The sequence below is a fragment of the Tympanuchus pallidicinctus genome, unplaced genomic scaffold, assembly GCF_026119805.1.
Source record: "Tympanuchus pallidicinctus isolate F22 unplaced genomic scaffold, pur_lepc_1.0 scaffold12, whole genome shotgun sequence".
Classification (NCBI taxonomy): Eukaryota; Metazoa; Chordata; class Aves; order Galliformes; family Phasianidae; genus Tympanuchus; species Tympanuchus pallidicinctus.
Window position 1 is genome coordinate 7,948,747 of NW_026294637.1, and position 13,644 is coordinate 7,962,390.

Here is a 13,644-nt window from a genome sequence, read left to right on the forward strand (position 1 = left end):
TTGAACAAAGCAGCACAGAAATGCCCATAAAAATGAAACGTTGCGGCACAAACGGAATTTAAAATCCTCCAGCTTTGTGTTTTGGTGCTTCAGTTGGGAAGCTTGGGGTGTGAGAAGGTTCTGCTCTCGTTTTGTGCACAGCAGACTGCGATAACCTGTTCCCTCCGTGATGCATCCTCTACATCCAGCAGACTTCAGAATGTTGTGACATTCTGTAATACGAAGTTGCATCTTTTTCCCTGTCAGTTGTGTCATGAAAGATTCATAGGTTGCTTGTGCCACTAATACGTCTTCCCAAACTGTAGCCAGAAGGTTCAGTCTCTACTTCTAATGATAACACCTAAATGGCACGATAAAATTTATATTCTTTCAGTTTTTCAACTTCTCTGATGGCATAGTGTTATCCCCTTGTCTGGGGATGGCTTGCTGCTATTTGGCTGGACACAGGATTGTGCTGACCATGCTGCCATTTTGGGAAGTGGTTTTCCTTTTCTGTGCTCAGCTAGTGGATTTCAGACTGTATGACCCCTTGGTGAAGATTTCTGGACTCCAGGAGTACAGCAAGATTCAAGAGTGAAAAAAATTGAACGTTTGTCAGTGATAAACACACACAGAGTGCATGGGAGATGTTGCTGGCTGATAGTAGGCTGCAATTCTAGAAAGCTTAGGTAGAATCATAGTAATGGGTGCAGTTTTTCACTTCTTTCTTGAGACTACGACAGGAGCAGATCAGCCTCCCTAAGTTCAGTCCCCTAAGTTCAGTCCTGTGCTGCACTGCTTGGAATAAATACAGTGAAATGGAGCTTTTCCCGCAGAGCTTATTCATGACTCCATTTTCATTTCCATTAGGCTTTGTACATTTGTTTATGAGACAGCCTTGCATTTCAGGCCTAAGCTACTTGGCAGGAACCCTTTCACCTAATGAGAAACATTTCCTGACCTACATCAGTTTGGATGCTATTAATAACAGCCTTCACAAAGACGAATGTCTTCAACCTCTGGCTTGCAGTCACTCTTTTGCTGAAAAGGAGCATCATTTGCCTCACTGACTTAATTTCAGTTTATTCTTCTGAGAAAACAAATATTGCAAGTTTTTTTTTTTTTTAAGAGCTACTTAGATAAATTTTATTTTGGCTAATAAAACGAATATAGGATTTCTGAGTCAGCTGAATTATTGTGTAGTAATGTCAGTAAGGAAGAGCTGTAATTGTTTACTTCAGATGTGATGGAAATACATCACTGCAGCCTGTATATCATCCTGTGAAATGTTCATTTTATCTGTTTTGCTTGGTTCAGCTGGTAGTCAGAAGGATTGAAGCACTGATTATGGAATAGTAATTGATTTGACATTACAGTGTCTGGTTATTGGAGACCTGACATAACGTGGTGCATGGAAGTTTGGTATCCTTGGAGGAGGTGCTGATAATCTGGGACAACCAGATCTACCAAGCTGGGTTGCCTGCAGCATGGGGAAGACAGGCAAAAACAGTAGGAATAGCTATTAAAAAAAAAAAAAAAATAGAGGGAAAAGTGTTAGCCTCTCAAGAAGCTTTCCAACATGCTAAATCTTAGAAGGAGATTTTGACAGTGACTAAAACTGTCCAAAAATGTATAAATTTGGGGCCAATCTGTAGAAATAGAGGACAAAATGAATTCGGCTTAGTATGAGCTGTGACTGCTCATGCAGTGTGTGTGTAACAGATGACTGAATTAACGTGTGTGGCATCATATTTTTTTCTGGCAGGTTATTTGGAAGAAATCCATCTCCCTGAAGTCATCATTTTAAATGTATTTACCATAAAACCTTGCTGTTCTTATTACACGGCCTTAGTCTTTAAAAGAAATTGTCACCATAATAAGATGATAATAATTTGCTATAAGCTACATGTTAAATAAATCATTTTGCAGCTGCAATATTGGCAGCTAAGATGGTGTAGCTAACAGCACTCCATATTTTTAATACAGCAATGTCTACATTTAATACAGCAGAGCTGTTGCCAGTTGATCTTACTATTTTGACATCATATACAAAATGTGAAAGTGCTTCTCAGATGAGAACTGTAAGCCCACTGCTGTAGAAATGATTAGGCTTTTTAATTAAAGAGATATTTGGATGCTGCAGTTTGTTTGTTTTTTAAGTGAAATGGCAAATGAATGGCACTCAGGGTCTTTTTCAGGGGATCGTTTGCAAACATAGGTGTTGGTGAATGAAGTCTCCAAAGCAGCTTTCCAAGGGGCTGCTCTCTGACTTCTGCCTTTCCTCTCTTCTTCCAGCTGAAGGTGGTCAGAGCAGCAGCCAGTTCCAGGGGAGGCCGTCCGAAGTCTGGTCCCAGTGGCAGAGCCAGCATCACAACCAGCAGAGCGGAGACCAGCACTCACACCCACAGCCCAGCCAGACCGAGGTGTTCCAGGTGGGCAGAGCCCAGTGAGCCCTAAATCCCTCTGTCACTGCTGGTTCAGATAACTGTGGCTGTCAATGAGCTGGGATGCTAGCAGGGCTTCATGCAGTTACCTGTTACTGTGTGCTGCTGTGGGTTTGTGTTGCTCGTGCCTGCTGTTAGCTGGAACTGACTGCTAAGTAACAACTAAAACTGTTTCTCTGTTTTATTTTAAGTTGTTACAACACTGGTTTCCCTGTACCTGGGATGTGTGTATTTTGCAGGGAAGCCATGAAATGGTGACAGTGTCTTTCTTACATTGTTGCTGACCTCTAAAATCACAGTCAAGTCCAATTAAACTTCATTTCAATTCTCCTTGATAGTTCAAACAGGAAAGGAGTGTGATATTGCATAGATAGTGTCCAGTAATTTTTTGAAGCTAAATCCAGTCAGATATCAGATAGCTGGTAAATAATCCTCTTCACCTACCTAATTTTGTTACATCAAGTACAATTTTGGGCCATCACTATAGGTGGAGTGAGTCTTAACAAGTTAATAAGTTCTTGTCCTTGTATAACTTGTTTTTAATTTAGATGGAGACAGTTTGCAACAAAACAATGGAGGTAAATGCAGAAAAGACAGCTCAAGGCCCGAGTAAGGTTTTGATGTGGGGCACCTGATTATCTTTTAAACAGTAAATTTCCCTGCAAGACTGGGCTTGTGCTCAGTTGCTCTCAGGAGCAGTGCAGAAGAGGCATTAGCCTGAAAATGTTCCTGTGTGAAAGCAACGGTTCATTCACACAAACAAATAACATCACTACACCTAGAATACCTGTCTGCATGCCATGTGGCCCAGACAAGATAAATCTGTTGTATCTCTCCCTAAGCAAAGTTTAATCACTTTGCATGTACTTTAAACCAAAAGCATCTTCAGGGTGATTTCAGTGAGCTGATGGCAGCAGAATTCAATGGCCTGCAGAGACACAGGGCTCCCTCCAGGCACTGTCTTGTGTCTAAAAGAAATGCTATATCCCAGCAAATATTTTATGAAATTATGGCAAAGGAGCGCCAAGGATTAAATGGGAAAAAGGAAGGATTGGATTCACTTGAAAGGCCTTCAAGAAGTTGCTTGTGCTGTTTGTGCCTGAAGCCAGCCCTAGGTTAGGTGGACGTGAGGAGGGAGGCAAACTCGGAAGAGGAGCCATCCTGCCAGTCTGTAACAGGAGACATTGCCTCAAAGGCCCCAGCAGCAGAAATGCCTTGGAGAGGACGGGAATTGAAACAGGTGGGGGCAGATAGGGCTTCCCATTGTCTGGGGAGGAATGTGGGGAGAGGTAAAGGCTGACACTGGCAGCTTGGAAGCTGCCCGTTCTGCCCACTGCCTTGTTTTTCACCGCTGGCAGCAATGCTACTGAGAGCTTGGATGGATTTTCATCTTCCCTGTTTTTGGGGTGACTGCTCAGAACGCAGCTATTCTCAGCAGTTATTCCTTCAAAGAGCAGATCTTGTGCGTTTTCTCTGTTTGCTCTTTGGATTTTGTTTTATTGTAAGGATAATGATCCATCCATGGCGAAACTTGGCTTTACAGTAAGAGCTTATTATTGTTAGGACTGACAGGAAAAGCAAGTGTAAACTCTTAGTTTTCTCAGCAAGAGATGTCTTTTCCCTGTGGCTTCAGTCTCCAGCTGAGAGGAAAGGTTTAGTATTTTTGAAGCCTCCTGTGGGGAACTCACTTGGCTCAAGACACGTGGGAGCAATTACCATGAAATCCCATTTCTTCTCAGAAGTTTCCACCATTTCCTCTGCCATTGAAAGCACACGAAGGCTGCTTTGGGCAGCTTGTCAGGCAGGGTGGGTGTGCAGGCTTCAGTGTCCCTCAGAGCAGCAGTACATTCACTTACAGAGCATGCATTCCCACCACCGTGCTGACATAGCAGGAATTCCTGTTGGTAGGGTGCAGGAGTGTCAGAGATACTGAATACTGCTCACCCAGTGCCGCCCTCAGTGAAGCTGGACAGTTTCCTTCTCTCCATGTGTAACTGCCCAGTACAATGGGAATTGTTTCAGCCTGTGGAGGAGTATTATGGGACGGCTCAACTGTGGTTTACTCAGAGGAGCAATCTAAAGCTGACGTCCCACATCCTGTTCAGAAAGCTCTGGCAAAACATAAGCAGCACGTAAACCTTAGCCCAGTACCCTGCACAGGTCCGTTCTCTCCGTATTTACCTAACCTTTTGCTTTTTCTGGTTTTACAGAATGAAAGAATGAACAGGAAACAGTTTGTGTCTGGATAACATGTTAGAAAGTGACACATCACTTTGATTTTTCCTTATCATGCAGGACATGCTGCCGATGCCGGGGGATCCAACGCAGGGTACTGGCAACTACAACATAGAAGATTTTGCTGATCTGGGCATGTTTCCACCATTTTCTGAATAGCTTGTGAAGCAGAAATGGAAGCTCTTCTTCAAGGCCATCTCAGTATATTTTTGGCTCTGCTTTTTCTGTGTTGCATTTCTGTAGAAGCTACTAAACCAGAAGATGCTCATATTTCAGTTAGTGGTGTAGGGCTTGCTCTCTCCTCCACGGGCTGCGTTAGTGCCGACAGAGGAGCTCCAGCTCTTGGTAGTGTTCATTGACAGCTCCGTTATATTTCTTTTTTATTTTATTGTCATCTACCTCAGAGATGAAAAACTTTGTTTGATTAAAAAAAAAAAAAAGATATATATCTCTGAGTCTTAAATATTTGAATGTGAATGATACCTAATACTTCCTTTGAATGGTAATTTTTAAATAGATCACGCAGTAACGAAGACTAACAGAGAAAAGGTAAGGTGGTGTGTTATTACAGTGCCTACCACTCAATTTCGATGCCTTGCTTTAAGCCTAGGTTTCTGGAAGCAGACAGAGTATTCTGTTTTCTTTCATTCTTGTAGTTTTTAGTTCACTTTGAATGTGAGATTAAGCAACATAATGTAGGCCTCTCTCACCAGAAGATTCAGCTCCACCTTTTCTAACTTAAATTTGAATGTGTGTACATTTTGGTACTTTCTGTATATCTTGTGATGTATGAAGTGATTTCCTGTACTGGTTTCTTTTGCCTTTTAATAGGGTCTATTCTGGAGTGTACTGAGAGGGCTTGATAATATGTGGAGGCTTTAGATACTGCAGGAGCCTCCATCACTTCACATAGTGTTCTTACTTTTAATTCAGGTGGTTATCTGTTCAGAACAAGCATTTACTTACAGAAGCTATTAGTCTGTTTTTGCACTGAATTGAGGCCTATGTAACTCTACACATTTCTCACTGGCTGCTTTAGTTTCAATTGTTCTTGCTTTCCCAAAAATACTCCCTCATAAAAATGACTGTAAGCCCATCAAGATTGCAGTTTCTATATTAGCTGCATTTCCTTTCTGTGAAGTACTTTTTATACTGTGAAACCTCACATTTTAGCAGTGCAAGGTGGTGGCCTATTACAGTGAAATCATTCAGGCTCATTTGCTGTAAGCAGTGAGATGGTTTTGTAGCATACACTTTTTTAGAGTTGGTAATGGTAATGGATATCAGTTGGACTCTTGTCCACTGTGTACACAGTGATAACTTGAATTTTTGCTTGGATTCCCAAGCAGTCATTTCTGTTAAACCCTGTTAACCCTTTTCTGTTAAACACTGGGTTTTCACCTTACAAAGTGTTTCGAGTACTGGCTATTCTGAATGCTGTGTGCTTTTGCACAGAGGTAAGTTCATCAGTCTTCCTTCAGAGCTAGTCATCTACCATATCCATTCATCAGAAATGTGGTAGCAAGTTTTTTATATGCTCTCATGCATATGATGATTTACAGTAGGTTGGGTTTGTAAGCTCAGCCTTTTTAATCATTTCTTTTGGGGTGGGAGAAGGAATTGCTCAGAAGGGACAAGGAGCCCAGAGTTCCTGCATGCAGGTTTTCTGCAACCTTTGAGGTCAGAAAGATTGGGAAGCTTCCCAGAGCCTTTGCATATTGAGGATCAATCATGGACCTTGAAACAGGAACCCACATCTAGATCCCAGTATCCACAGCCCCACATCTAGATCCTAATGTTCACAGCAATTCATCGACTTCACAGCACTACAGTTTAGCTTTTCTAGCTCCTCTTGAGTCATGGGCTGTGTTCCAATGGAAAGGACCACATACATTACTGTAGTCCATGTTGCCAGGATAACATCTTGGAAAAGCAAGCAGGCCCCTGTCCTGCAGTTTGCCCTGGCATCATGCTGAAAGGCAGTGCAGGCTGCCAGGCCCGCAGTGGCACAGGGACCATGGGGTGTTTTTCCACCTTCCTTTGCTTCCCCAGACCTCAGGCAGAACAGCATGTAGTTTTCAGTATCCAGGAAGAACCTTTTCTACTTTTTCTCTTGCCAAGTCTGGGACCAATCTCTTATCCTACGTGCAAGTGGGGCTAGAGACACTTTTTCTTAGGAAATTTTTTAATGTATCTAGATGCAGTGCTGCAGAGGCCTCAGATCTCCTGGTCTGTACTTGCCTCACCAAAATCACACTGAAAACAAAAAATCATACCTCTTCTCTCCCAGAGATAGGGAAAAGTACCTTCTTAGGTGAGCGAGCCATGCACTTACGCACAATTCATTTGAATATATGAATGTTAATTCTCTTGGAGCATTCTCCTTTTCCAACCATCTCTGAATTACATAAACAAAGCTCTGCTGTCCTCAGAAATTCACTATTTCTGAAAAAGAAGCCTTGGCGCATTGCAGGCTGGGGGAAGGCAGGGTCAGCATCTGCATGCTTTGGTAGGGAGCAGCAGTCTGTAGAATGTGATCATAAGGGAGAGCAGCAGATGAGCAGTTTCTGTCTCTGTGCAGAAGGTGCTGAAGATGATACATTTCAGTTCTTCTAGAATTTTTTAAGAACCATTAGTCTGTAAAGTGAAAAATGAATCAAAAATGCTCTGTTTCCTTTTACCTGAGACTGTTCTGAGCGTATTTATAATTTATTCTGAATTCAATCTACAAATAAGATGTATGCAGTTGTCTTTATCCTAATATCAGCAGTGATGACTTCATCCTAGAATCACAGAATAGTTTGGGTTGGGAGGGATCTCAAATATCACCCAGCTCCCACCTCCCCACCATGGGTTGGATGCCACCAGCAGGTCAGGCTGCCCAAGGCCCCATCCAGCCTGGCTTTGGGCACCCACAGCTCTGGGCTGCCCCACTACCCTCTGAGTAAAGCATTTATTCCCGTCTAATCTAAATTTCCCCTCTTTTAGTTTAAAGCCATTCCCACTTGTCCTATCTCAAAAAAAATTGACTGTGCAGTTAAAAATGCACTGTGAGCAGAATTTCAAGCACATTTTCCCTTCTTTTATTTGCTGTGTTTTTCTTTTTTCCTTACAGTGACATGCCAGTGTGCCTGAGGCATCAGGGCACAAGCAGCTGCTCCTCATCTGGTAGCCCCCCACCTTTCTGTTTGGGAAAGGGGATGGCTGCTCCATTGAGGTGCAGATGGCTCCATGTTGGGGCTTTCCCTGCAAGCCGTGGTCATCCATCCCTCTGCTTTCTTCACCTTTCCGCCCTTCCTTACCACTGCATTCCTTGCCACGCACAGATGGGGAGGTGTGGGCAGCCTTTTCCAGCGAGAAGGGAGCTTAGCGAGCTTCAGGTTCAGCAGCTCTGTGCTTCTAGCCAAGTGACCGAGGTTCAGCATCCACAGTGTCAGTGTTAGCTGCTCTGCAAAGCCCCATCCCAGCTCTTGTGGCAGAACGCGCCGCGCAGGCTGAGCTGTGCCGCATCTTTTTGTCTCGTGTTCGGCTGCTAAAGCAACTTCTTTGATAATATAGCTGGCATTGTAAAGTGCATTTGGAATGCTGACGTCCTTCCTGTGTGCCATTGGTGTAACTTTGCTGGTGCTTTGGCTGCCAGTCTCTAGAATTTCCCAAGTGGTGGCTTTCTTGTTTCTTTTGTGTGTTCATTGCTAAGCTGCAAATAAAGCTGTGATTTCTGATCAAACTGTGTTGCAGACACAGTGTTTCTCAAAACCAAATCTGCTGATATTTAAACTGCAAATAGTGTCGGTGAGCTGTTTCCACAAGTGGGCGTGTAGACCAAGATTTTAGATGCTAAAATATTTACATTCCTTAGTTTGAACAAGCTGACCTGTTTAACGAGAGGGACTCCATCACATTCCTTGTTAGAAGCACTACTGGCAGTACCTACGGTTATGCTTTAACCAGGCAGTTCCATTTGTAGCTTTGTTGCCTTTTTTGTTGTTGTTGTTCAAGTACAGTATGAAACTGTAAATACTTGTTGCAGCACTGCCTTTCTAACTCTTACTTACTTTTGGCACAGTGTTAAATAGTGTTGGATTTACCCAATTGCTATGACATATATTTTTATACATAGGTGTACTCTTTTCTCGAGAATAACAACAGCCATTTTGTCATCAATGCCTTACCAGTGTCATACTGCTGTTGCTCTTTGTTTGCAAGGTATCAGGTGGACTAATTTCTAGTTGAGGTATTTTCACTTTTCCTGGCAGTGCTCATTTGGGATCCAGGTGATTTTTGCCAGTTCCATTTTTTGCAGTTGTAAGCTGTGAGAAGAGGAGAATGTGAGCTTTGTGTTCTTCCTGTTAATGGAGCAAATGAAAGGTGATGGCACCTAATTGTCTATAGAAGGTTGGTCTTTTCCTGCTCTAAGCCAGAGTGCGTTTCATGGAACTGATGACTGTGGGCACTGATTACTTTGTGTAGATTAATGGTCTTTAAAAAAATAATTAAAAAAAAAATAATTAAAAAAAAAAAAGAAAAAAAAAGAAACCTCCAAAAATGAACTTCTGTCATTGTTAGGCACTTGGTTACTTATCTGTTTAAACTCTTCATATGGATGTGAAATTGTGCCGTGGATAAAGTGTATTTTGTACTTCTGAATGTTCTATATTTATGACTAACAAGTACAGAATCAGTTGTGTGTACGTATAACTAATAACTGCCTTTTTAAATTTCATTAAAATAAAAAGGTCACGAGCTGTTGTTAATTCCTGTCTTTTTGTAAATGGGTACAATATGCTGTTGGGAATCGTGGAGTGGGAGGTAATCCTGAATGATGCCAACAATCAGGCACTGGGCTTTTCTTTGCAATCTGTTTGTATGCTGCATGGTTTGGATGGGAAGGTCCCTTTTATCTTCTTCATTTGTACAGAGGCTGTCCAGCGGGAGAGAAATGTTGGTTTGAGACATCAACTTTTGAAAGAGGTTCCAGAAAAAGCATTAATTAAGAGCCCTGTTCTGCTGATGGCGTTGAGGTGTATGATTTGGGATCTGTATTGTAGAGCGCTTCGTTAGAGCACAATTGGTTTAGAATTGATTCATAGTCTGTGGCAATTTTTATTCCCTCTCTCGGGTGACAGCACAGTGCTTTCTTTGTCCACCTTTTGGTCTCATTATTCAAAGTTGAAAAATGCTCTCATCCTTCCCACAAACATCCTGGCGACCTTTCCAGACTTTCTTATATAAAGTGCATTTGCCTTTCACAGTGGTTCTTCATTGTATTTATACTGTATTTCTTTGTCTGCTTTGATACATTCCGAGCAGGATTTACCTCGCTAATAAATCCAAAAAGTTGATGTCTGGACCTCCGCAGGGAGCTTAAGATGCTCCAGGGCATGCATTCCTGCTGCAGGGTAGGTGGTGTTTTCACAGCCCACGCACCATTTTAAGGGCTCTGGCCCTTGTTGAGACCCCTCTGGGAAACCCACAGTCAAAGCAGGGCACTGGGATGTCCTTCATCAGCTGCAGGCCCAGCCCCACCTGCTCTGCAGGCTCCACTGGGTAAGTGCTCGTTCCCTAGGAGACGTGTTGGTCTGCGGTGATGAGGACAGAGATGCTGAGGGTTTGTTATTGTGGCAGTTGTTTGGTGCTTTTTGTTGAATTTTGATAGGCTCTTAGTTGCTTTTGCAAGGACATTATGGAAGTAGAAGGGAGCACACAGAACGGAGGAGGTGAAGGAGCACCAGGCAGTGGTGTGGCTGGGCTGTGGTGGGATCCCTCCTCGTCCTCTCAGATTGATGGCCATTAACCTGTACTCCCAGGTACTCAACCAAGCGTACTTTTAGGCAACACGGTGACGACTGGCTGTGGAGTTGCTGGGGGTATTAGTTTTGGTGTGGAATCTGGGTTTGGAGATGCAGATAGGGAAGGGAGCCAGATACGCAGCGATAACTGCTATAGCTCAGCATGGAGGGACACCATCCACATGTAAAGGCAGGCGGCAGGAAAGAAATACAGTTGATGTATCCCTACACTTGCCATATTTGGCTCTGTAGTCTGGCATTAATGACTCATAATAACGGCTTAAGTCTTCATTATGATGATAAAAGTATATTTTTTCCTAATTTTTCCATGGGAGCTAATTCTTAGCCACATTTCCATCAATATATCATCATAGTTCAGGATGTATTACTCATTTCATTTTCCTAATTTCTCTCCAAGTTGGATATAACAGGAACAGATACAGAGTTCTTCCATCCTTTTTCACCAAGGTTTGGCAGATTCCTGCTTGGCAATCCTTGGCAGCATCTTTCTTCAAATTTCTTGTTCTGCCCCACAGAAAATGAAATAACTTGAGCTGCATTAATGGATTTGGAATCATGTCCAAAGGTTGCTAGGGCATCTTTTCATTAGCTCTGGAAAAAAATTATCTTCTAATTATAGACTGGCACTAAATACTAATATACAAAATGTGTCATTTGGGACCCAGCTGAAAATAATGTCATCTGAAGGGTCACACATGGAAGATGCACATGCAGCAGTGCTTAAGTGCAATTACCACAGCTCTTGCAGACAAAATTTAACAGCTGTACACACATTAATGCCATTACAGCTATGCAGGCACAGACTCTGAGGGACAGAAGAGGGCCCCAGAGGTTGGATATTAGGAAGAATTTATTCTCAGAAAGAGTGGTGCTGCAGTGGCACAGCTGCCCAGGGAGGTGGTGGAGTCGCCATCCCTGGAGGTGTTCCAGAACCATGGGGATGTGACAGTGAGGGATGTGGTGAGCATGGGGGGCCGGGGGGGAGGTTGAGCTGGGTGATCTTTGTGGTCTTTTCCAACTTTTCCACCTTTTATGATTCTGTGATAACAAGGAGAGCTGCCTGAGATACCCTGGGCTGGGCTGTGGGCACGAGGAAAGATGGAAGGATGGAAGCTATGCAGCCCTATAGCCAGAAGGGTACAGCAGTGTCAAAAACTTGAAGAACTGGTAGTTTGTGAATATATACTGATGTGTTTTACTGTCTCTTAAAAAATGTTTGCTGTTGTTGGAAAGAAAAAAGGATATTCATTGAAATTAATTAAATTCCCATGAAACATTTAATTATTGAGAGCCTGTAAAGTGTTTAAAACAGCGCAGTTCCTACAAGACATACTGGTGCCCACTGCACAGAGATGCTTAATCTGAAGGGATTTGGAACTGAAGGTTATTTAGATTCTTAACATATTTTTAGTGACCCCCGTGATTTAAGGTCAGAGACCTCAGCAGGGAGTCAATGGAAGTTGTCACTTTAATCATTTTAGTTCTAAAGATTCATCAAAGTTGATGCAAATTGACCTAAATTTCCAGATCTTGCTGAGGGAGCTGCCAGGGCTGACCTGGATACATTGCCTGGTAATGAAATGCTGTAGCAAACCCACGGAAGCAAGTGTCGATGATATAAATAAGGCCACTAAGAGATGAAAGCCCTATGGGGTAAATGCTGATGCAGATCAATGCAGGTACGCAACACCTCAGTGCAGACTGAACGCCCACTCTGCTCCAGCAACAGATTTCCCTTTCCCCGTGCACAGCTGTGTCACTGCAGGGTGGGAGAGTGCGTTTGTGCACCGGTGTTAATAAGGTGTCAAGAGAAATGTACTCTTGTAAAATCAACTAAGACTTCGCTATCGAGAAAGAACTTCATTAGAGAGATGGGAATATCAGACAGTGGGTCCCCGTTTTGCTCTCGTTTTTGTGCTTTTTGCCATCAGGATGTTTCGCAGTCATTTAAAACTCTGGAGCTGAACTCCCTGCAACAAGTCCTGTAATAACTCCTGTTTTCCAGGAGTTTCTAAAATTGGGCTAAAGATACCCTGAAGGCTCACATTTCTTTGCTGTTAAGGTCTGCTATTCAGAGGAGAGCAATCTCTCTCTCTCTCTCTCTCTCTCTCTCAGAAAGAAAATAAAAGGTTTCAGTTTCTTCTCATGAAGAGATCGTGCACTAAAAATGCTATTTGTTGGATTTTTTAGAACCTTTTCCATCACCAATGAAATGAGCAAAGCACTGCTGTTGGCAGTGGTGGTGGCGGGGTGCTCTGACAGCTGAATGGCACAGCTGCAGCCAGAGGCATCAGGAAGTGCCCCTATGGAAAATAGTTGGAATACCTTCTTTGCCTGGGCAGCCTGTGTGGTGCAGGGGCTGCAAAGGGCTCCAGCTGCGCCTGACATCAGCTGCACAGTGCCTTGTGATGGACAAGGACTGGAGGTGTCCTCTGCTTTCCTGGGAGGTGGAAGAGACGGCCTCTGCGGTCCCAGTGCCTCCTTTTGGATTTGGTAGGGTCAGCTCCAGCCCTCAGCACGGAGCCAGAGAAGGCACCAAACCCTGATGTGGTCACCAGTCCAAGTCAGTGAGAGGCCTCCCCAGCAAATGGAACATACGTGGCCGGGAGACTCTGCAGCCTCCTCCACATGCCTCAGCGTGTCCTTTTCCCATGTCCTGAAGAAGCCCCAGCAGTGCTCACTAACACACTGCCCAGTCAGGTTTTATGCCGCCCTGCTGTTCCCACACCCATCCTCCTTTGCAGACATTTGCCTTCCAAAGAGCAGAGCAGTTCTCTGGTATGATTCAAGGTGTTGACAAAAATCCCCTCGAGCTGCTGACAAAGCCCCAGAGATGCAGTCTATCAGCAAGGCAGTTTCCTCAGCTTTGCAAACAGCTTTTCCTTTTTATTACAAGCCTCGAGAAACTGAGATTGGAAAAAAAGGAACCGGAATGAAGAAACAAAATACCTGTTGCCTGATTGGAGATGGTTTTTTTCTGGATGATTTCTGGTTTTCCACCAATAAAACCTTTATTAAGGCAGTGAGCAGACATAACAACAAAGGGAGAAGTAAACAAGGATGTGTTTAATGGGTAAGATCACAGTTTCACTGTCATGTACAATATCGTCCTGTAGGATTATTTCCATCTTCACCACCCAGAAGCTATATGGATTTGGGAATGGATTTGGTTTGCG

General features: G+C 43.3%; 1 protein-coding gene across 6 annotated transcripts in view; it reads left to right on the plus strand.

Annotated features, from left to right (window-relative positions):
• The window catches only part of ARNT2 (aryl hydrocarbon receptor nuclear translocator 2), a 92,369-nt gene extending 82,957 nt beyond the window's left edge, over window positions 1-9,412 (plus strand). For all 6 annotated transcript variants that reach the window (XM_052671663.1, XM_052671667.1, XM_052671661.1 and 3 more), the window contains 2 exons: window positions 2,275-2,411; window positions 4,719-9,412. In XM_052671663.1, the coding sequence (XP_052527623.1) occupies window positions 2,275-2,411; window positions 4,719-4,817 (236 nt within the window). In that variant the 3' untranslated portion in view covers window positions 4,818-9,412. The remainder of the gene's footprint in view (window positions 1-2,274; window positions 2,412-4,718) is intronic.
• The last annotated feature ends 4,232 nt before the right edge of the window (window positions 9,413-13,644 follow it).